Below are 17611 nucleotides of genomic sequence, written 5' to 3' on the forward strand. Positions count from 1 at the left end.
AGCCAGAGGCTCGAAAGGGGGAGGACCCATGAATCACAACAGCATGAGATTCAGATCCCAAGGAGGGCCAGGGTACTGGACATGAGGGTAAGAAACCAGACTGTCATGTCATGGGCAAAGACCAGCCTGCCTTGTATTGGAGTGTGGGAATATGAAATAGTGGCTAAGTGGAATCTAATTGACGAAACAGACAGGCCCTGAAGTTTGGGATGCAGCAGATAGTCCAGAATCAACTGCAGCAAAGCCTGTTAGAGACAGATACTCTGGTCCACAGCCCACCATGAGAACTGTTACAATTTGGCCAGTTGGTGGCCCTGGTGCAGGGTTTCCTGCTGCTCATCAGAACCTGCTGGATACAGACCAAGGACTGCTGTTTTTGTGCTTAGCCATGCTGTAGCCACGCTGTCAGGTGCAGCGCTGCCAAGTTCAGATGCAGCAGGCTGGTGTGGTTCTGAGAGAGAAAATTCAGCCAGAGTGGCAGTTGTAGAGGGGCAGCAACCGAGAGGTCCAGGAGTGTGCCACCATACCAATGTTGACGAGGCCACGCTGGGGCGATCAGGATAACCATCGTTCTGTCCTGTTTGATCTTCACCAGGACCCTGTGGATCAATGGTGCTGGCGGAAAGGCCTACATCAAAGCTCCTGATCACTGGAGCAAAAAGGCTTCCAACAGGGAGCCCTTGTAAATCCTTGAATTGAGCAGAATGTGTGACATTTCCTGTTCTGCCAGGAAATGAGCAAATCCACCTGAGGAGTCCTCCACCTTTGGATTGCTTGGTCATCTCCTCCACCTCCAAGCCCAAATTAGAGGTCACCCTCCACAGCAGGGCCTGGTGTTCACTAAAGGGTGGGCTGGCCCATAAGGGTCCCACAATTGCCTTGTCAGATGAGGAGGATGACTACTAGTGGGGGAAGGACTGGTGCCGCTTCCCCTTCCTTTGCAGTGGGCAGCTGCTCCTCTTCCCCGGTGTCGGAGTCTGCTCCGCGCACTGATTCCAGTAACGTTGGCGCCCGAGGTTGCCTCTCCAAAGCAGCAAGGGAAGACTGCTGCAAGAACAGTACCGGCATGCCCCATGCATTCCAATAGGGCCATTGGCCTTGCTACCGTGCCGGTACCATAGGGGCTGAGATGACTTCCGGGGCCCCCTGAGGTTGGTGATGCCTTGGCAAAGTGCTAAAGTCCTTCTCCAATCCCAAAGAATCCCCTTCCACTGACCAGGGAGGGGCTGTGGATACCCGAGTGTTGTGGCTGACCCTTGGAGCAGGGCAGTGGTGCCTTAAGTGGGGCAACAGGCACCTGCCAATGGACCGATACTGGGAATGCGGGGACCAGTGCTGTGAAGAGGATGGGTCTCATTACATCGGGGAGAGATCTGTGCCGTAGTGTCACCTGACAGGAGGGCAAACAGTGCTGGGTATATGGGGACTGATGTCCCATTGCAGATGATTTGCATCGTGCCCGTGGTGCCAGCGAGCTAAGCTGTCTAACCGGGGACATACGGCATGGAGTCCAGGACCTCGGCTGTGCAACCAGAGACCTCGGCCTCTGCTTAGGGGACCGGTGGTGCACTACTGCCCTCCTCAGGTGGTCCCATGATCTGTTTGCCCCTAGACTGGGGGGTTGGGGGACTTTTGCAGCTTCCATCAGCATATGCAGCACCAGTGGGGCTCTTTGATCTTTAGCCCCCTCTGCTGTGGGAGGCAGTATCGGGGGCCGGAATACCCTACTGCTCCTGGGAGTCAGATCCTTGCACACTGAGCAAGGGTTAAAGCCCAGAGACCAGGGTATGCCTGGTCTTGGGGCAAAGTCCCAACAGAAACTCTAACTTACTAACTGCTATACTTAACACCTAATTACTGACTACAGTGAATAACTACATAGAAAAAAAGGCAGAGTAACACTAGGAAAACACTGTTGACCACTTGCAAAGCAAAGGGAAGACACTCTGACCAACCATCACGTGTGGTAAAGAGGAACTGAGGCGGCGCAGGGCTGGTGGTGCCTAATATACTGACACATAAGTGTGGCACTTCAGAGGGTGCCATGACCGGTCTTATGGATACTGCAAAGGCAAAAGTCTGCGATGGCCATGAATGCGAGCACATAAACAATTAGAATGAAATTAACACGAGCAAGTGCTAGAAGAACACTGCATCTGCTTACATTCAAAATGTTTAAAAGATCAGTTATCTCAAATGAAAATTGTAAATATTTGTTAAAAAGAGGAGTTAAAGCCTTTTATAGAGACAGCAACACAAACTGAATCAACACTTCTATGTTGATTGCTTTACTAATTTGCAGTTGAATTAAGCGGACTTGCTTACAAGGGTTCTCGTTTACGGACTGCGCTAAACAGAGACAGAGAGAGGCTCCTAGGACACACAACTCTATAGTTATCCTTTAACAAAAAAAACCATGTAGGTTGCAAAGTCAAGCACAGTGCCAATGCAACTTTATTTCTGCCCTCATATGCATTCTGATACAATCTTCAGTTAAATCATCAAATACTTTCCCCCCCGATAGGTATCCTGTTTCATTCAAATGCACAGTGCTCACCCATTCTCGGTTTTGGTTTATCCCCATAGTTCAATGTGTTGCTCCATGCTTTACTTCCACACACTTTAAACCCTGCTCTGAATACTGATTCTTTTCCTTATGGTCTTTCCTAGGGCTTTCATTACTAAATTTATCTCCATCTCCCTTGCAGGACAAGAGTATTATTATTTCCATTTTACTGATAAAGAAACAAGCAAAGAATTCCTGGAGGCCACACAGTGATTCAATGCCAGAGTCAGGATTAGAAACTCTGTACTTTGTGACTTTCAACCCTGTACTCACTTCTCCAAACCTCAGTGCCCAAGGTGGGATAAGCTTCTCGATCCAAAAAGTGATGAGAGAGGAGTATCTTTAGAATTGGTATAGAATTACGGAAAACAGAGATGGAAGAAACCAATTATGTTGTTTTACCATTTGGGGCTTAAAAATTTCCCCCCAAAAAATTCCACCTTCTTGTCCTCTTTATTTTTGGGGGGTTAATACCTGGTACTCTTGTGTCTCTCTCTCATTCACTGATGCCACTAGAAGGGAGCCAAGAAAGATTATACCGGAGCTCGAACCCCTGAGAGAGGACATGGTGCCTCTTCTACATGTGTGTGTGTGCGTGCGTGCACACATGCAGAAGGAGGCAGGGAATCTGGAGACTGATAGAGAATCTTGGCAGGCTCTAAAATAGCTCTCCCTATAAATGAGATTCTTCTGGTTGGAGACACAGATGTCAAACTGTCCACCAGCTTCTGAGACTTTTCCCAGGACTCCTTCAGGTGGATGTCTAATACCATTGCCATTCTCCTCAATAATTCCTGATGGGTCTTAAAATTATCAAGAGATGGCAAAATAAGCACCACCACAACTGCCTCATCAGCAGATGAGGAAGAGGATGCCGATGGTACCAAGAGCTGGTTCAATTCCTGCTCCTCTTGCAGATGGTAATGAGAAGGATCCTGAATCTGTTCAGCACTGGGCTTGGTATTTTTTGCTATGATGCTGATGCTCCTGATGACCTGTAGATGGAGCTGGTTGCAGGGATGCCCCTTGCTGCAACTGAATCTGAAAGCAGGGTGGGGAGGTGGCATACTCTAAGCTAGGACACACAGGATCCCACTTCAGAGTCTGATGAAAAAGCCTTTTCCTGTGACCATGAAGGCACCATACCTGTCCATACTGGTGAAGAAAGCTCAAGCTCTGAAGAAACAGGAGCAGGGAGGTCATTTGTGGCTTTCCCCTAGGTGATACCCTTTACATTGGTACCCTGATGGCTGAATCCAATAAATCTGCTCAGTGATGAGGTGAAGAGCTAATGGCAGTACCTTGGGCACCAGTGCTGGGCATGTATCTTTAATTGGCAGTGACAGCATCACCAAGAGGTTTAGCAACTCTCAAATGCCCCAGAAGTAGATGACACTGGGAAGACACTCTGTGGTACCATGATTTGACAACATGGCACTGAAGGTGCTTTGGGAGCTGATCTCAACAGGCCCATACTGGGTTCTGGAGTCACTCTCCTGCTTAGAGGTATGCTCTGGGAGAGATTTCTCCTTGAACGCACTCTGGAGTCTTTAGAAGAAGAACTCTTTGCATCTTTTAACAATCCTGGTACTGAGTCCAATTTTTGATGCCTCTTTGGTACCAGCTACACTGATCTGGCTCTCGATACTGGTAGCACTGGAGGTGTGCTACTGACCAGTGCTGAGATGCTCAATATTTGGACTGAGGTTAATGGCTCAAGATGGAGGCTGTAGCACTGATTCAAGCAGTAAATATTTAATTTGGCTGCAGTGTTTCTTTTTAGAATGGGGCTTAAATGCCATTAGAAATGGCACACTTGTCACTCATGTGAGACCCCCTCCCCCAAGTAAGGCAGCAGGGGAGAGGGCCATTATTTGGCACTGCCTTACCACGATAGTGGTGGTGCTTGAAACCCAGAGGTGGTTTGGCCCTTTATGCTTGTGAATGATGTGCAAGGCAGCAGAGAGCACTGGGATCACCCCAATGGGTAGGTACCCTTAAGAGAAAAATCTCTGTCAGCTATGCACTGGAGAGCTCAAACACCTACAGTGGAATGGACATATGCAATCACTCAAAGAACACTGGGTTGCTATATCTAGGGTATCCCCTTTCACCTGCTTTTGTATGCCATTGGTTTCAAAAATGTCTGCTCTGTGGTATGTGGGACAAACTCCCTGGTGAAAAAAAGCAATGCCATTTAATACAACTGGCAGTTTTTAAATGACTTTCAGTACTAGCATTTTTGGAACTGGCATATACAGGCTCTGAATTTGACTCCTGACCCATTTAGTTCTTACACATTTTTGGGCATTTCTAAACCAGAACCAGAAGATAGGTCCTTTCTAATTCTGAACTGGACCTGCAACCAAAGCCATAGGGGCAGGTTCAGAATAATGAATCTGTTGAAATTATGTTCTGTTTTAGCCCATCTCTACCTATGGTAACTGTTTGTCCTGGAGGAGACATCTATGAAAATAACCGAATAAAACTTTGAAAACTAGATGCCCAAAATTAGGATAAGACGACCCTATTAGGCACCTAGCTAATTCCCCTCGCTGAATTTCAGAAGTGTTGAATATCAGCAGTCCCCGCTGATTATAGTGGAATATAGATACCTAAATTTAAGCCCCAACTTTAAACATTTTGGCTTGCTGCTTTTATGATTTTTTTTTAAAAAGCATAATTTGTCACCTCTAGCCATTCCACAACTGAGCAAGTGAGACAATGAAGTGTAACTGTTACCTCCCAGTTTCTGTGCGCTAAACAGGAACACAGTATGGGCAAAATATTTAAACTTAGGTGGCAAGCAATGATTATTTTTTCTGTGGCTAAGCATTGTGCACATCCTACCGTGTGTTAGTCTCTCTCCCCCATTTTCCTTTCTGAGTCACCTATTTGTCTCATGCTCTCATTATGTCTTGTCTTTCAGACTTAAGCTCTTTGGGACATATTTTCTATGTTTGGACAGCATCTAATACAATGGGGCCTCAACACTGTTGGCCTCTGGGTGCTACCAAAATATAAAGGCTAAATTGTTTAAAAAAAAAAAAAACACCTCATGAGAAAAACCCCAATTTGCCAGGAGAGAATTCCTCTGATTTCCAATTGGATAGTGCATTTGTCAAAACCCAGTAAACATAGCAACTTAAGCAGAAATGTCTCTAACCAATATTTTCCATAATTTGCCTAGCAGCCCCAGTGAACCTTTAAAAATTAGTCAGTGCTCTACCAGTTTTGTAAAAGTCCTATGTTTCTGAAACTGAAGGTTTGACAAACAGAAAATTAGATTTTAAATTAACTAATGGTTAGAGTGGCTCCTGCCAAGACAGGACTAAATCCGAGAAGTTTACGGGGTTAGCTTCATTCTTTGTACTGTTCTACATAACTGGCAAATCTGCAGACAGACAGGGCCAACTGAGGAATCTGCATAATCCATGAAAAAAATACATCATGCGTTTGCAGAAGTCACTTTCCCCTTAGGTTTTTGTCCAATATACTACAAATTGTTCTTGGTGACCAAATTAGGACCAAAATTTGACCTCTGCCCATGAAACTTGCAATCTTGAAAGCCATGACCTCCACATTATTCTTTATTTTAAAATTCAGAATACCCATATATTTCAAAATCTCATTTTTCTTCTTCCTGAAGTCATTAAATTCTTAGATTTTTCTTTCTCCAATAGAATTTGTAAAATTTTGGACATAAGATGCAGTATTTTTGGTTACCACCAAAGCAGCACAATTGTAACACAATCGCTGGCTGTCAGGGGTGTTAAAGAGTAACAATCATGATTAAGAAGGGGAAACAATTTTCCAAAGGCCTAGCCTGGGACTGGTTTCTCAGAAGCGCCCAGCTGAAGATACCAACTGATGTATACTTTTTGGAAGAGGAAGACACTCAAATGAGGTACCACTTTTGCATTACAAAGCAAAACGAAAATAGTTGTGTGGATGTCAATTTTTGGCTAAGTAATTTGTAAACTTGGAGAGGGAGAAGGGAAGAATATGGAGATTAAGAGAGTGAACTTTTGAAGTTGTTGAATGATACACTGACACATCAGATTTTTACCTGCAAGCATTTTAGGAAAGTCATACATACATTCAGTCCAACATAAAAGCTTCCCAGCTCCTTGAAACTTCGAGACAAATTCCTCTTCCCCCATGTCAGATAAGGAACAACAAAACCTTTCTAATTACTTTTTCAGAATACTTGCTGTCTTGACTGTTTCAAGTTTCTTTCTTGCCAGCTCATTTAAAAGAGTATTAGAACAAAAGGCAGGCTAAAAAATGGTGATTTAAAAAGGAGCTGAAAAGAAAACTGCCTTTTCAAATATCAGAAACTTAAGAAATTCATATTGGGAAGGGGCAAGGAAAGTGGAATGATGGAGACAAAAAGACAGACAAGCCATGGAAGTGGGAAGGGAGAACTGAAAACATGCAAGTCTTCTGACAAAGAAAAAAGAGGTGGCAAGAGATTTCTGTAACACGTGAAGACTAAGAATATAAAAAGGACAGAGACAATGAAAAGGAGAACACGCAGAAGAATTCACCTTGCATCTCAGCATTTGTAATACTTTGTACTTCTGAAGCAATTTTGAGGATCTCAACTGTTTTCAGAGATAATTAAGTTAGCTCCAATACTCTGCCAAGTAATTGTTAGCTACATTTTATAGATAGAGAAACTGAGGAACAGAGAGAGTGTCTAAATTTAGTCAATTCAGTCAACAGGAGCTGCTGAGTGCTCAGAACTGTTGAAAATTAGGTGACTAATTTAAATACCTAAAATCCATACTCTGGTGCCAAACTAAGACACCCACTTCTGAAAATCTTTGGTTAAATGACCTGACCAAGATCACAAAGAGAGTCTGCGGTAGGGCTCCCAGATCTCTTAGTTGTTAGTTCTATTCCTTAAATCTCAAAAACAGCCTATCTTAATTTGAAGGTGAGTTAATGTTTTTAGTGCAGATTGACTAGTAGAAACTCACTGTAACACTGGTCAGTTAACCCTTTAAAAACAAAGATAACTTCAAAATAGGATTCCAGAGTAATCTCCCATCTGAAAGTACGTGTATGAGGTAAGCAAAGAGGAAAAAGTTCTCGAACAAAAAACAAACAAACAAAAAAAAAAAAACTGTTAATGCAGTCAGCTGTATATTTTATTTGACAGCCAAACAAATCCAAAGTAATGACTAAAACTTAGAACTGAAATTCACATGCAAAACACACTTGTTTTGGGACATAAAGTAGCCTAATAAATTCTACAGCATACAAAATACAAAAACAGTATATTCTCTTTGGGGTTTCTACAAATACAGTTAAGGAATTAAACTCATTTGTAACATTACAGCTGTTTACCTATTTCTGTTCATTTCCTTTAGTAAGATATTGCAAGAGTTGAAATCATTTTTATTTTTAAAGATGTAAGCTAACAGCCAACTGAAAAAAAAATTGTGATCTTAGAAAAATTTAATTTGCAAATAAACTGAAGTGATCCTTAGCTACGCTTTCATGTACCTGAAGGATGAATGCTCCCCGTGGACCGGTAAAGTGAGGGGAGGAGCTGGAGACTGGATATACAGAGACTGGACAGAAGACTGAGAGCCCTTCCTGATAAGCTTTCCAGTGTTGGAATCATAAAGCCGAACTTCAGGACCCGGCTGAAACTTTGGATGGATGGGCGTCGGGTGAAACAGAGCAGTCTGGAATGTGCTGTGTGTATCAGGAAACGTGGCAGGACTGTTCTCTCTGTTGAATGTAATTTTAAAAAAGTTCCATCAGAAATTTACATTAATTATTTGTAACTGGAAGTGGTAGCATTAGGATTTTCCTTTCAGAGAAAGGGCACATCAGGTTCTGACAAAACAGAGCATTAGAGCAGTCACACAGATTACTACAGGGCAAAATGGATCTGCCTTTTTTCTAAAACAGAAAATAAATGTCTTAGGGAGTATGTTCTCCATACACATGAAAATTCTACAGAACTTAAATAGGAATAATGTCATTTATTCACTAAAATGAAAATATTCTAAAACAGCTATCTTAAAACATTTCTCAAAATTTAGTTTCTGAAGTATCTTAAAAACACAATTTCCCCCATAGCATTAAAACAAATACATAGTATTTGTCTACCACAGAAATTTGTAGATACTAATACAAACCAGATAAAATGTGCATATGCATACATGTTCATTTGTACAATGACTTGTAGGATACGATAAATATTTGTTATTCAATATCGCACTTAAAGCAAAACAAAAATAGAACAGCAACTACTGCCTCAAAGAAATTTACAAAACACCAAATTCATTTACTATTGCACTAAGCCACATATATGGCTACTTTAGAAAAAAGCCATTAATAATGCTATCAAATGTGTCAGTCACTAATACCATGTGGAAACGTATACACATACAATAGCAGGGATAGAAGAACTAGCTATGCATCATATAACGATGTAAGGAGGCGGCAAACCTATCTTAAGGAGGGTATTCTGCAAAAGTAAGTTAGTCTCATATTTATACATGCCAGCCTTTTAAAGTTTTGCCACAACACTGAGATTTAAGATCAGATACTTCATATCCGTTTCTCTCCAATGTTCTTAGTACATTCATTTTACATGCAAATAGGATATCTTCAAGAGTTTATCTGCGTTTGTAATTTATTCAGCACCTGACGCTGTAAGTCCTCTAGGATAGCAATCATTGCCACAAACAACTCTGACAGCAGAGGATCTGACTTCAGAAAAAGTGCACATGCTGTTACACATTAGTAATTCAAATCTTAGTTAGTATTTAAAAGTCTCCGTAGTAAGAATATGAAAAAAAGTATACAATGCCAGAGCAACATTTTATTTAAAATGATTGTGTTCAGTATATGGAAGAGAAGACCATCACTGCAGCTCATTGAAACTGCAATGTGAATTTTAAGTAAGCAGGAAAGCCAACCTTTTGGTCTTAGAGGAAGCGATGTTGGCAATTCACTGAATGACATTCTGCTTAAGGATTACTTTCTGTCTGGAGGCACCATCCTATGGTGAAAGGATAACTAAGGTATTGAATATTTGAGTGTGTAAGATCTCATGGCACATTTTAAAAACTAGTGAAGTTACAATCTATTTACTTTGGCCAAAATTTTCAAGGCTCCTAGATTCCTGTTTAGGTTTCTAATTAAAAACTACCTCATTTTTAGACATATTGGGTACTCACAAACCCTATTTATGGTACAAATGTTACTCCATTCACATGACTTCAGTTAAGTCTTCACCAAAGGATGGCAGAAAGCAAGCCCTAGTCTAATGTAATTCATTCAATCACCAATATCACTTTTTGCAGCACTGTGAGTTTTCCAAAGCAATCTCCTATAAAAAGGTCAGGCTCTTCTGATCAGTTTGCAAGATTGATAAGATCAACTGATGTGGTGCAAACAAGGACACAGCCAGGACTTACAAGGTCTAGGACAAGCAGCAAAAGCAGAATCTCCATTGGAAGCCCCTTGATCATCAGTTCTTTCAGTCACATCACCTTCAAGAGGGCTCATCATCTATAGTGGTCTCTTCCCCCTTTGGTGTTTTTCTTTAATCTTTCTTCTGCTTCCCCTCTCCCATCTGAGGTTTATCCTCTTCCTATCTGCTGTTCATCTCATTCCATTGTTTTTGTCTCCTTCCTTTCTTACCATTCTTCCTTCATTTCACCCATTTTGTTCTCCCATCAGTGTTTTCCCCTTTGTTCTCATACTTATCCTCCCCTTTTCTCTTCCAACCACTCCCCCTCATTTTTTCTTCTTGCATTCTGTTTTTGTCCTGGGTTTCTCTCTCTTTCCTTCTCTTGGTTACCAAGAGTAAAATGGTTAGCTGGCCAGGCTTCTCATACTCCATGAACCTGTGTGCTCACAGGATGGGAGACTGCATGATTAATGTTATGCTACACCTCCATTCCTGGTCCCTACAAGCCCACCACAGCATTAGTATGTAGCACCACTGGTCAGACCTGTTGCTGCTGCTTAATTAAAGTCCCCGCTTGTGGTACTACTAATTCTAGGGACTTCCCTGAACTCCAAAGCTTGGATCAACTGCCTCCCAGTGATAGTCCTGCATGCAAATAGGACAAGAAATTGGCTGAAATATGGTATGGAATTTTCATACAAACCCTACATCTCACATACAATTCTGGGTTCATGACACCATATGAATCAACTCTCTATATAGAATGAGAATAAAACCAGATTAATAACATGATCAACCTCTCTTTGGTCCATTTATTTTTTTTGCATACAAATTTTACCTTTGTGTTTTGATGTAGTCATCCTTTAAGGGAAAAAGCTGCTCCTCTACCTTGTCCCAACGCTCCAAGCAGCTCCACAGCCAGTCAGGGTTTACAACATGGAGGTGTTTACAGTCCAGAGCTTGCCGTACTTTCTCTGTGCCTATTATTAAGTCAAACACAACATTACAGTGTTCTAAATAGAAAAACAAGAGGCTTATGTTTTTAAATAGGATATTGTGACCTATTTTGAAAGTTATCACCTGGCTCAAAGACATTACAAGTTATGTTTTAAACAAGTCTTAAGCCTTGGCTGCACTAAGGTATTTTACAAGAAGCTTACTAGCAGTGAAAATTTGTGAACTCCCTTAGTGCAGACACAACTAGTGTTCCACTAAAACTCATTCAAATGGGAAGTGGAACCAATCAATTCATAACACTTGAACATTTCTACACTGAGAAAATAGTCAAAAAGATAAAAGGAACAAAAAGTTACACATTTCCAAAAACACAGCCTTGTATCAAAAGATATCACAGTCTAAAGCAGGAGTGGCCAAAGAGTGGCCTGTTCAGTACTCCTAAAAACCTAACATATTTCATATTACATTCATGTATGCAGTGTTCTGTTATACCAAGCAGTTATACCACACTGTCAAGCACATGGTCACCCCCTTTGATTTGCCATGAGTGTGGCAGGAGCCAACACCTACACTAAAGCAGAAATCATGGATTTTCTACTGTTAAATGGGAGTACTGAATGTAAAACTACTCAGGGCAGGCAAGCAAGTTGTCAACATGCACTCTGGGACAGTGCAACATATCGGAAAGGGTGGGGAAGGAGAAGAGAGAGAGAGAGGGGGAGGGGGGGAGGGAGAACCCTAGAACCATTATGGCCAAAGGCCTTGATTTATAATGCAGTGTAGACTAAAACCGATATGAGAGTCACTGGAAAGAGCAAAACACCAGCTAGATTGTTACAGATCTCTCCAGAGAACTATCATGATCAGCAAGCCCCACAAGTAAAAAAGTGAGAGAAGCTCTCCAACCTACTAAAAGAAAAGGGGAAGAAAAATGTATATTTTAAGGGAGCTGGAATTAATCGGACAAACAGGAAGAGATTAGGTCTAAGAAAAAGAGAAATAAGTTCTTGATGAAGAACAGGAAGCAGTTCTTTATCCTGATTAAAAACAAGAGGTTAGCAAAAAGTTTGAGGGTTGGGATGATGCAGTCTCCTGTACTAGGAATAAGTCAGGAGACTAGTTGTACTATTTTGGACATATTACATTTTGGGTTCAGGCAGACTACCTTACCAAAATTACAAAAGATAAAAGGACTTAATAAATAAGGTTCCCCAAAGGAACCCAACATTTGTGGGATGCATAAAGTCCACAACTGCCTGCACGTATAATACACCCCACATAAGTGATAAAGGGTATGTGTTTTCATTTGTAAGACACTGAAGAAATTCTCCCATATACTTTTAGAAGAGATGAGTTTATGGAGGGCATTTGTCAGACCCCACTGAATGGAAAAAATTTGAGTTCAGCCACATTCAAGGTTCTACATATTTCAGAATTCTGTAGAATCAAATATTCCTGTGCAACTGTACTCCAGAACCTAATGTTTCATTTAAAAAAAAAGAAAAAAAAGGGTTATTTTTAGTGCTCAGGGTTCTGAAGAAAGCAATAAAAACAGATACCATATTGTTGTCTTTAATCTGCTGAAAGCCTGAAACAGTCCTGCAGAGATGTGAGCAGCTCCCGTTTGTTTCTATAGGTTAACACTGAACACTAAAAATGCTGCCGCAGGCCCAAAAACCCTACTGTCCCCCCACTTGAGCACCAAAACTTCCAGCTTTCTCCCTGAAAACTTCTACAATGCAATTATGCATAGCAGTTACAATAATCTGCATCATATAGATAACAAGGCAATGAACACTGAATAAACTGAGGCTGTTTTGGGGACTGTCCTCTCAAAATTTCAGTTAGTGATAAGAATTAATGTATTTAATGCATACATAACCTTCCTAGAGTGAAACTTAGCGAGTCAATTTAATTGGGGGTAGGTGGGGGGATGCGGGGGGGGGGGGGAGAAGAGAGAGAGAGAATTACTACATGAACCTTAATCCCCCTGTATGCACTTTTTACTTTTTAGGCCCGCTCTTACTGAGAAAGAGTCAATCCAAAAGAAAAAATATTCTAGATCTTCCAGATGGTAACACTTTTGAACTAGTGTGGAACAACTACTTTAACCAGCTAGACATTTCAACTCTCACTCATTATAGATTTCCTTTGCAGATTACCCTCTCTCTCCGGTCCCCCACCATGTAACTATTAGGCTTCAAACAGACTTGAATCTATCCCTTCAAGAGATAAAGTGGAAAAAAAAGCAGCTAGATGGGGAGGACAGTTTATATGTTATGATGAAAAAACCCACAGGACGTCATATTGGTTTCAGAGGAGCAGGACTGCATTTATTTTTTAAATTCTATACTGCAGTAATAAAGGCGATAAAGCTTATAGTAGTCTTAATAAAAGTTGCCTTTATTATTTTAATACAGTCTGGTCCTAGGAAACAGAACTGTTCTGGTCTTATAAACATTATTTGTGTCTGCTGCTAAAGAAACAAACTTGTTTCTATGCACTCATGAAACCTTTCCATCTCACAAAGACAGCTTTGTGATCATGTCTAGAACTTTACCTTGCATTCTGTTTTAAAAGAATACCAATCACAAACTGCAAAAGAAATGTTTTAGACCAACGTCAATTTAGGCATAAAAAATGAATCCAGGCTATTCACTACCTTTTGTAAAGAAAAGGATGGGACATAATACACAGAAAACATCCTTCTCAGAGCTGTTTGATGTCTTAGCAACAGAAGCAAGGAAACAGCAGTTGCACTCCTATTATTGTTGGTCACTTTCAGTTTAAAAAAAGAGGCAAAGAGAACTATTGTGCACACAACCTACCCAATTTGTAACTAATAAATAATAAAAGCAACAATGCAATAATATTTTTATTGTGATCTTCAGGTTATACACATTTTATTGTTCTAGTCCTCTGGTCAAATATATTTTGATGAGATTATTTTGAAACATCTAAAATACAAAATAGTCTAAATGCTGCAGTGGCTTGAATGACTAATAAGATTTTAAACTTTATTTTTATGGACAAATTTACTCTAAACTTCAATACTATTTAAAATGTTTAGCTGCCCTACCAATTGCCTTGTACTCACTTAGCTCTGGGAACAGGTTATTTCTCCTCTTCAGAAAGCAGGGGCTAGTGATAGATAAACATGCCTACATTCTTTAAAAGCCAGATCCTGAAGCTTTTATACGAGAATGGTATCTTAAGATAAGACTGAGTAAAATGAATTATTTTGCCCTAAATGAATTCAGTACATATGAAATTGATAGTTGGACTATTAGAGGGGAATTTCGCATAGTTATGTTTTGTAAAAACAAGGTTTTACAGAACTAGAACAAACATGTCATGATTCTCTCCTTTATAAATTCTCACTAAGTTTACATGTTATCATCCCTTTGTAGCCTTTGCAAGCTTATAATGCTCTGCCATTGTGTGGCAAACAGCAAGCTGCTGTTTCACCTATCTCAGATTAAAATAAGGAGACATCAAACAAACAAACCAAAGTCCCTGTGTGTAAGTGTAGCTACTTCTATTTTGCACCCACATGCCCTGATCTGGATCAGAGTTCTGTTTTGATAAATTTGTGAAGACAGAGGTAGAGGCTGTGCCTGCCCCAAAGGGTTTACAAGCTAAGGATGTATAAAATTCTCATTGTGCCTCAGTCTCAAGAAAATGCTAGACACCAAACAAAGATCCAGTTAGCATTCACATCTTCATCTGCTTATCAACTATGCTAAAAAAATGCACAATTTATGTTTTAGACTCTGACTTCACTTCAGTGCCCTTGGAGCCTTTGTTGCTGTTTATTGTCATGGACTTCATGTCACAAAATGCCTCGAAGCATATTACTTTTTTTGTCACTTCATATATTCCATGTAAGGAGCCAGGTATGTACTGCAAACTAATTGCTAGCCATAATTACCTGCAGATCCCACAGGCACATGTCTTTAGGTGGTCTTTTGGTACATCTGTTGTTAGACAAAGACATATGGTATCCATGTGGAAATAGTGTTAAAGAGACGGGACTGCCTGAAGAAAAGATAGAGCTGCAAAATTTCTACAGGTTATCCATAACATAACAGATGCACTAGTGAAATTCACACACCAGCTTGTAAGCAGCCACAACAGAATGAGCACGAAAGGCATGTAGCCAGCTGAGTAATCATGTGTCCAACTATGCTGTAGGGGCATGATTCCCACCTAGAAATCTTTGGTCAGCAGTTCAGAATTTCTACTCCAAAGGGCAAGATATAGCACAATCACTACTATCTGTATGTAGGAGAGAAAAATTTACTGCACAGCCACATCCAAGTTGTATGACAACAGTTCTGCAGAAGGTGTAGGAAAAGAACAATGGTGTTACATTAAAGGTAAGAACCCTTTCCCACCACTGCAATGGAAATTTGCTAAAGCAGTTATGCAGGACTACATTCCTGATCACTGGGTTGTAAAGATGAGCTTTTCTCTATTACTTAATGCTCCACACAGTGAAGGCTCATTTGTATTGCAATACTGTTCACAATTGTTTGTTTAGTTTTCAAATCGTTAATACACTCAGTTCACATACTGTGATATAGCATATTAGTATAATTAAACCTAAAGTTAAATCTAATATTTATATTAATCTAACAATAGTGGATGATTCATTGAAGGATGTGCAGTCATTAAAGACATTTGCCATAAAAATAGTTTTGCAAAAATTTTTTTTAGTGTTGTTTTTTTTTGTTTTTTTAATTTTGGTAGAAAGGTACCATACACTCTTAACAAAAATCATGTTAATAGTGAAATTATACATTCTAGAAACAACAAAAAAGGAAACACCCAAAACGTTTCACTGTTTCAAACTGTGGGTTGGGACCCCCAAGTGGTTTGCAACCCCATTTTAATGGGGTCAGCGGAGTTGGCTTAAACTTGCTGGGACCAAAGGCTGAAGCCCAAGCCCCACCACCCAGGGCTCGGGCTACAGGCCCCCAGCCTCGGGCTGAAGCCATTGGGCTTCAGCTTTGGCCCTCTTGCTCAGAGCAGTGAGGCTCAGGTGGGCACAGATTTCTGTCCCCCTTTCTGTGGCCATGTAGTAATTTTTGCTGTCAGAACAGGGTCACGGTGCAATGAACCCTTTATGTGCATTACTCTCCAGATAGCCTTGAATAATACTGGCATTTTCAGATAATAAGTATTAAAATTACACCACAGAGGGTAATTTTACTAAGAAAAAAATAAATATGTCCAGAAGTTACCTGCACAATTGCTTTCAAGACCAACCAGAACTGGAAATTAATGCATATTTTTTGCAACAATTTTGTAGAGAGTTTAGAAATATTTTCTTGGTTCTACTACATGTAAAGTTTATTTTGTACACAGGAAACACAAGAAATAAAATAAAACTGTCATTTGCATTTTGATAGTCACCAAATACCCCAAACAGATTCAAGGCCTCACTGGACACAGTGCTGTATGTACACAAAGGAGGATATTATTCCTTGCCAGATAGCGTACCTTATTTCAGATGAGATTAAGTGCAAAAAACAATAGGGAAGTGAGAGGGAAGAGAAGGAAATTGATTAAAAGATTTTGTAGGTATATTAGCTATTGTACAACCCAGTGGCTCAAACATCCCTCCCCACATACAGAATAAATCAGCTGACTCCTTCCCCGACTCCCACTCAACCAAGCCATGGCACTGGCTGAACGATTTGTTATAGGCATGACAGCAGAGGAAAGTGTTAAAGAGAGTTTTGAAGGAGAGATTTGCGACTACAGACTAAATTAGAAAGGGCATTCATGCCTGAGGCTCATCATTCTACAAAGCAGAGACATTTGTACAACTAAAACAGTTTCTACAAAAGTGCTTATTACCAAAAGGTAGAACATATTTTTTTGTTCGAGCAAAATTGGAGTGTTTATGATTGTGGAACTAGCTGGGACAAAAATGTATTTTTTTTTTAAAAGTGAGAGTACTTAAGGGAAGTAGAGAGAGTTATACTGGATACTTTAAATTACATCACATGAAGGCAGACAACTAAATATTGATAAATTTTATAAGTGCTTGCATATAGATGCTAGGAGTCTAAATAGTAAGATGGGTAAACCCAAGTGTCTGGTATTAAATGAGGATACTGATATAACAGGCATCACAGAAACTTGGTAGAAAGATGATAATAAATGGGACAGGTAAGACCAGGTAAAAAAATACAAAGTAATGACACAGTAGGTCACACTGGTGGGGGAGTGGCACTATGTGTGAAAGAAAGAATAGAGTCATATATAGTAAAAATCTTTAATGAATTCAGCTGTATCACAGTATCTCTATGGATAGAAATTCCATGCTTGAATAATAAGAGTCTAGCAGTAGGAATATACTACCAACACCTCACCACAATGGTGACAATGACAATGACTATGAAACACAGCAATATTAGATGCTACAAAAACTGAAAACTCAAAAGTAATGGGGGATTTCAACTATCCCATACTGACATGTCCTCTCTGCATGCCATTAATAACTGCTTCTTGGAGCAGCTAGTCCTGGAACCCACAAGGGGAGAGGCAATTCTTGATTTAGTCCTAAACAGCTAATAGGGTTAGGTTCAAGAAGTGCATATGGCTGAAATTTTGGTAATAGAAACCGTAATCTAACT

The 17611-nt window shown here is 40.4% G+C and overlaps 1 protein-coding gene across 10 annotated transcripts in view; it reads right to left on the reverse strand.

Moving 5' to 3' along the window:
* The window catches only part of CTDP1 (CTD phosphatase subunit 1), a 191491-nt gene that overhangs the window by 130356 nt on the left and 43524 nt on the right, over positions 1-17611 (reverse strand). For all 10 annotated transcript variants that reach the window (XR_003999071.1, XM_030552588.1, XM_030552595.1 and 7 more), the window contains 2 exons: positions 10846-10987; positions 8081-8311 (listed from right to left, as the gene is read on the reverse strand). Coding sequence is in view for 9 of the 10 variants with exons in the window: in XM_030552588.1 (XP_030408448.1) it covers positions 8081-8311; positions 10846-10987 (373 nt within the window). In the remaining variant the exon portion in view is untranslated. The remainder of the gene's footprint in view (positions 1-8080; positions 8312-10845; positions 10988-17611) is intronic.

Source organism: Gopherus evgoodei, chromosome 2 (genome assembly GCF_007399415.2).
Source record: "Gopherus evgoodei ecotype Sinaloan lineage chromosome 2, rGopEvg1_v1.p, whole genome shotgun sequence".
NCBI lineage: Eukaryota > Metazoa > Chordata > Testudines > Testudinidae > Gopherus > Gopherus evgoodei.